Source organism: Microtus ochrogaster, unplaced genomic scaffold (assembly GCF_000317375.1).
Source record: "Microtus ochrogaster isolate Prairie Vole_2 unplaced genomic scaffold, MicOch1.0 UNK4, whole genome shotgun sequence".
Taxonomy (NCBI): domain Eukaryota; kingdom Metazoa; phylum Chordata; class Mammalia; order Rodentia; family Cricetidae; genus Microtus; species Microtus ochrogaster.
The window spans coordinates 7007021-7013988 of NW_004949102.1; the positions used below are offsets into that span (position 1 = coordinate 7007021).

Genomic DNA, 6968 nt, shown 5'->3' on the forward strand with positions numbered 1-6968 from the left:
AGGCGAGAGCTCTGCTCTCTGAGGCACACGCGATGAAGCTCCGACCCAGGATGGATGTAGGCTAGAATCTTCCCGGTAAGCGCACCTTGGGGTGCTATACACAGATGATTAGAAATGGGCTAAATTAACATATGAGAATTAGCCTAGAAGAGAATGGGCCAAGCAGTGTTTAAAAGAATATAGTGTCCGTGTAATTATTTTGGGGCATAAGCTAGCCGGAGGCGGCCGGGGTGCAGCCGGGGTGCTGGGGACGCAGCCCCGCCGCTCCAATTACAACAAAGATGACTCCAATAAACACGCTAACAAGAAGGGGAAAGATCCGGAGGTCTCCACCCTACACAAAGAACTACAGGCAACCAAGGAAAGCTGAGAGCAGGAGAAATGGTCCTCCTCAGAACACACCGATTGGTTATTCAGTTCCAAATGGCCAGACTCGAAAACATAAACACATAACTAACATTCCAGGGCTAAAGAGAAGGGTTAGCAGTTTGGCTGGTCTTCCAGAGGACCTGGGTCCAATTCCTAGCACCCACATGGCAGCTCACAACTGTCTGCAACCCAAAATCTGACACTCTCACACAGACATACATGCAGCCAAAACATCAATGCACATAAAATAAATCTTTTTTAAAAAGTAACATTATAGAGGCTGAGCAGGTACAACTGAAGAAAAGAAGCTGTAAATTTGAGAGGTGGCAAGACGGGTATGTGGGAGGGGCTGGCAGGAGAAATGGGAAAGTGGGAAAGGAGCAAATGTCACAACGCTGTGGACTGCGAAGACGCCTCAGCTAGTAAGGGGCCTGCTGTGACAGCATGAGGGCTGAACTTGGATGTCTGGTATCCATGTAAAAGGCCAGGCATAGGGGCTGGAGAGATGGCTTGAGAGTCAAGAGCGCTTGTCCTTGCAGGAGCCTTGGGTTTGGTAACCAGCACCCACATGGAGGCTCATAACTGTCTCTAACTCCAGTTCCAGAGGAGCCAATGTCCTCTTTTGGCCTCTTCAGGCACCAGGCAAACACATGATACACAGACATGCATACAGGCAAAAAACCCACACACATAAAATTTCAAAACTTAATTAATTAAAAAAAATTAAGAAAGAAAAGAACAGTACAAGCCTGGCAGGGTGGTGCACACTTGCCCTTTTTGTGCTTAGGCTGAGGCCGGAGGACTGGCTCAAGTTTTAAGACAGTCTGAGCTACATAAGACTTTCTTAAAAACAAAAAGAATGAAAATACAGCAGGGCAGAGGGCTGTATACCTGCAATCCCCAAACTTGCACTGTGGCAAGTTCAAGAAGACAGCCTGGTCCACACAGTAAGCTCTAGGCCAACCATCTAGAACTACATGTCAAGACTGTCTTTCAAAAACCCAAAACGAGCAGGAAGCATTTTAGTTACTTCCCAGAGCCTTGTTCCCTTCCAGGGAATTCAATAAGTTATTCTTCAAAACAAAAACACAGAAAAACATATGTAGGATAGTTTTGAGGTAGGTTTTCATACTGTAGAGTTCAGAGTAGCCCCAAACATACAACAATCCTCTTGTGCTTCCGAGTGCTGGGAAAATATACTTAGAAAGTGAGAGATTACATAGGAGAGATGAAGAAAGAAACAGTCCTAAGCTGGTTAATTAAAAAGCAGGGTGCAGGGCTGGAGAGATGGCTCAGCGTTTAAGAGCATCGCCTGCTTTTCCAAAGGTCCTGAGTTCAATTCCCAGCAACTACATGGTGGCTCACAACCATCTGTAATGAGGTCTGGTGCCCTCTTCTGGCCTTCAGGCATACACACAGAATATTGTATACACAATAAATAAATAAATATTTAAAAAAAAAAAAAGGCAGGGTTTCTCTGTAGCTTTGGAGCCTGTCCTGGAACTAGCTCTTTTTTTGCTTTGTTTTTCAGTTTTTTGAGACACAACCGTGTGTCTGTGTCGTTTTGAGCCTGTCCTGTCTCTGTAGACCAGGCTGGCCTCCAGCTCACAGAGATACACTTTCTCTGCCTCCCCAGTGCCTGCTGCACCCTGCTTTTTTTTTAAGTATTTATTTTATATATGATATGCTCAAGTGCTCCAGACCCCATTACGGATGGTTGTGAGCCACCATGTGATTGCTGGGAATTGAACTCAGGACCTTTGGAAGAGCAGGCAATAATACTCTTAACCACTGAGCCATCTCTCCAGCCCAATTGAGTTCTTATTACCTACCTTGAAGGACCCCTTGTGAAGATTCAAAAGGCTACACACACACACACACACACACACACACACACACACACACACGGCTGGTAGGACAATCTGAGAAGGTTAAGTGATAAATAAATGCAAGGTCTTGAAAAGCATAAACAGAAGAAAAAAAGCAACTTCCAAGAGCAGGTTTGCACAAGAAACTGGGCTCTATTAGAGAGTGACGACCTGGGAGAAATGGTAACGGGGCTCCTTTAAATGTGTACCTGGACAGGGGCTGTCTGGCCAAAAGCAGAACTTCTCATGGGCACTGCACAAGGATTTCCTGAGTTCAGCACATCGTTCCTTGTCTGAAAGCCACAAGAAGTAGCAATTATTATACACTGTACAGATCAAAATCTGAAGAGCCAAGAGTCTTTTAGAGAAAAACCTAACAACACATACATTTAAAAAACTTATGGTACCTTTAAAATTATTTTTAAAAAAGGCAAGTATATCCTCTTAAAACTTATCACAAAAAAAGTTCCTTTGTTGGTACAAAGGATGTATGTTGTGTAACTTGGAAGGGAAGGCTTCCGAAGTATGGGCCTCTTTGCTCTGAAAGGCCAAACTGGGATTAAAAGGTAAACAAACTGCTGTCTGTCTAGAAAGCACAAAAACAAGGCCACTCCACAGTAGAACAACTGAGGCTAACAGGCAGCTTCACCTTGTCATTTGTGATATGGCACATTCTTCACTCAGACAGATGCCGGTCCAGCACCTCGTACACACTAAGTTAGTGCCCTACCACTGGCTATGTCACCAGCGTGTCTGAACGTGGAGAGAACGATCTGGACGTTGTACTTACATCGGCTGAAGTCAAAGGCTGGCTGTAGGCTGGCACAAAGGAAGGCCTGGCAGCTGGAGCACTTGAGCATATCGCATTCCACTGTGACCCAGCCGTATCTGGCGCAGATGAGTGGGGAGAGCTCAGGGGGCTTCCCTGCCCACTTCAACGAGTACTCGCGTTAAGAAAAACCACGTATATGAAAACCAAGCACAATTAAACTTAAAACACATTTTTAATAAATTTACTTTTAATGCATACAGTCATTAAAAGTAGACAATAAAAGCTTGGAGATGGTGGCACATGCCTTTAAGCCTAGCACTTGGGAGGCAGAGGCAGGAGGATCTCTGTGAGTTCGAGGCCAGCCTGGTCTACAGAAGGAGTTCCAAGATAGGCTCCAAAGCTACACTGAAAAACCCTGCCTTGAAAAACAAACAAAAAAGTAGACAGAGCCGGGCAGTGGTGGCGCACGCCTTTAATCCCAGCACTCGGGAGGCAGAGGCAGGCGGATCTCTGGGAGTTCGAAGCCAGCCTGGTCTACAAGAGCTAGTTCCAGGACAGGCACCAAAGCTACAGAGAAACCCTGTCTTGAAAAAAAACAAACAAACAAAAAAAAAAGTAGACAGTAAAGAAAATGGCCTATATAATTCCCAGCACTGGGGAGGCAGAAGCAGGTAGATGTGAGCTCAAGACTAGCCTGGTATACGAAGGAGTTCCAGGACAACCAGGGCTACAGAGAAACCCTGTCTGAAATGAGAGAGAAAACAATAGTGTATGTGTGTGTTTTAAAGCTGAGCATGGTGGTGCACACCCTTAATCCGTCCCCTGGAAGGCAGAAGCAGGAAGATCTCTGAGTTTGAGGTCAGCCTGGTCTATAAAAGAAGTTCCAGGATAATCGGGGCTACATAATACAAAGAGATCCTATTTCAAAGAAACAAACAAAAGATTTATTTTGTTTTTTAATTATGTGTTTGTGTGGGTTACTATATGGGTTTGTATATACACGAGTGCTAGTACCTCGGAGATCAGACGAATTGGGGTGAATCCGTGGAGTTGGAGTTACAGGCAGCTGAGTTGCCCGAACGGCAAGTACTCAACCACTGAGAGCCAATTCTTCATCTCTCTGTATCTGTTCAGCCTCTGAGAATCCATCTTTAAAATACACAACACAAAACTGTCTTTCTTACTGCCTGGGGGCAGAATACAGACACTGCCTGCTTCATTTAATCTGAAGCCCTGGGGCCTGCAAGTGCTGCCGAAAGCCCTAGCAATGATGGACCTAAGCAGAAGGGACCATAAAGGTCAGGAAGGCCGGAATAGTTCTGCCATTATTTGCCTGTATTATCCTAATGTCCCACCACCACCTGACAGCAGACAGCATCTTTAATTATGTACCTGGGAAAGTGTCCTGAAGCATTTACTGATCCTGAATAGTAAAAATCTCATTGCTTGTATTTTACCGTAAGAGAGAATCTCTAAGTATGAGGCCAGCCTGATCTACAAAACAAGTTCCGGGACATGGAGAAACCTTGTCTCGAAAAACCACAAAAAGAAAGGGGGGCATTTATTTTAGGGGTTGAAGAGAGAACTCTGCAGTTAAGAGTGTGCTCCTCTTACAGAGGACTAGAGTCTGATGATTCCCAGCAACCACATGGCAGCTCACAACAGACTGTAACTCCAGCTCCAGGGGATCTGATGCCCTTTTCTGGCCCCTGTGAATACCCACACTCATGTGGACATACCCAAACACACAGAGATATGCAAAATTTAAAACAACAACATCCCCCCCTCCTTCTCTCTCTCTCTCTCTCTCTCTCTCTCTCTCTCTCACACACACACACACACACACACACACACACACACACACACACACACACTTGCATACACGAGCAGAGCAGATACATAAATTTAAAAACAAGCAAACAAAGAAAAACAAAACTAAAACAACTCTGTGTCTGGATTCACAGTCCACAGAGTTTGTGGAATAGTTGTTGGGATAATAAGCATTGGAGCAGTTTGTCATGCAACAGTGACTCATATACAAAAGGGAGCTAGAAACTGTCAAGACAGCAGTGCACTTTCAATGAGATCACAGTCCTGCCAGGCTCTTCTAGTTGCTAGCAGGATGTCTTGTTAGTCAGGTACCTACTCTCACAACTACTCTCATGGCTTTTTTTTTGTTTTGTTTTTCGAGACCGCATTTCTCAGTGTAAGGGCCTCTGCCTCCCGAGTACTGGGATTAAATCCGTGTTCTTCTGGCTTTTGTTGTTGCTGTTTGTTCTTTTGCTCTCATCTGTGAAATGAGTATAATAGGACTGGGAATACAGCTCAGTGGGAAAGTGTCTGCCTGGTATACACGAGGACCTAGGTTTGATTCCCAGCACTGCCCTCAACCAAAAAAACAAACAAAAACCGGGATGGCAGTAAAGGTACTTATTTTCACAGGAATGAGTTAAAGATCAAAGGTGAGAACACATGTGAAAACCTACTACACAGAAGCACCAGGAGTTACTCCTTCTCTCAGGACTTGTTTTGGTTTATTCTTCTGTAAAGACAAAGCTTAGCTGGGCACGGTGGCTCCCGTTTACCATCCCAGCATTTGGGACCAAGGCAGAAGAACTATGAGCTGATCTTGAGATGCAGGTTACAGACCTTGTCTCAAAACAAAACAAACAAACCAAAAGATCTGATCTGTCCCTCAACTGATCCTTAGGGATAACATATTAAGGTCTAATTTCCATTGAAAAGTTCTTACCAACACTGATTCTTTGGTTTAAAAGATCAGAATAATGGGCTGGATGGATGGCTCAGCAGGTAAGAAAGAGCACTGGCAGCTCTTCCAGAGGACTCCAGTTCAATTCCTAGCACCCATATCGAGGGTGACAACCATCTGCAACTCCATTCCAGGATTCTGTGGACACTGCACACATGTGGTTCACATACAGGCAACACACTCACACACATAAAGTAAAAGCTGAAGATCAGAGTACGCGGTATAGGACTCTAGAGTGACAATTCTGCAGCAGGCTACCCCTTACATGAACTGAAAAAGGATATAGAAAAGGTCTCCACTCTGTGAAAAAAGGCTTCTTTGCTTGTAGATTCCAATGGGGACTGCTCTGTTTGAGGCGATCCATTGACTGGCTGCAATGTGGCAGATGTGTCCTTTCTGAAACAAGGAGCAGGAGAGTTAGTGCTCTTTTCTCTGTATTACTCTGCTGAAATCTTCCAAGCCTAGCTACTCTGCACGTAGCCAACCCAAATGAGATTTTAAGTCTCTGAAACTCATTCCAACAGTCGCTGTTCCAGTCAAGCTATTCCTCCGCTTCATAAATCCTTTACCTTCCTAACACTTATGAAATGGACTCTAAATTCTCCCATCTGGCAGTCACAACTCTTTATAATTTAGCCACACTCCTAGGTCATTCACAGTTCTCCAATAATATTCTGAATAATTTTAGTAAATACAAAATAAGGCCTTCAAGGATTCAGGTATTAAATAATAAAACTTAAACCATCTCAGAGAAAAATTTCTTTTTCTTTTTGGAGACAGAGTCTCACTCTATAACCCAGACTGGCCTGGAATTCATAGCAACCCTCCTGCTTCAGCCTCTCAAGTGTTGGTATTACTACTGTGTATACACACGCATGTGTGTGTGTGAGATATATACGTGAGTAAATGTTGCTGAGCACATATATGGAAGTCAAGTGCTTTATCTACTGAGACATCTTGTCTATCTCTGTTTTTGTTTGTTTGGTTTTTTGGGGGATGGGGCTTGGTTTTTCAAGACAGGGTTTCTCTGTGTATCAGCCCTAGCTGTTCTGGAACTCGCTCTGTAGACCAGACTGGCCTAAAACTCAGAGATCACTGGCCTCTGTCTCCCGAAGGCTGGGATTAAAGGTGTAAGCCACCATTGCCTGGCTTGTTTTTTTTTTTTTTTTTTAAAGAAACAGGCTCTGCC

General features: G+C 44.3%; 1 protein-coding gene across 1 annotated transcript in view; it reads right to left on the bottom strand.

Annotated features, from left to right (window-relative positions):
- Positions 1-6968, bottom strand: part of Zc3hc1 (zinc finger C3HC-type containing 1) — a 21542-nt gene that overhangs the window by 12967 nt on the left and 1607 nt on the right. Inside the window, exons 2-4 of the mRNA XM_005365771.3 lie at positions 6064-6175; positions 3028-3178; positions 2447-2530 (exon numbers count right to left, since the gene is read on the bottom strand). Of these exons, the coding sequence (XP_005365828.1) occupies positions 2447-2530; positions 3028-3178; positions 6064-6175 (347 nt within the window). The remainder of the gene's footprint in view (positions 1-2446; positions 2531-3027; positions 3179-6063; positions 6176-6968) is intronic.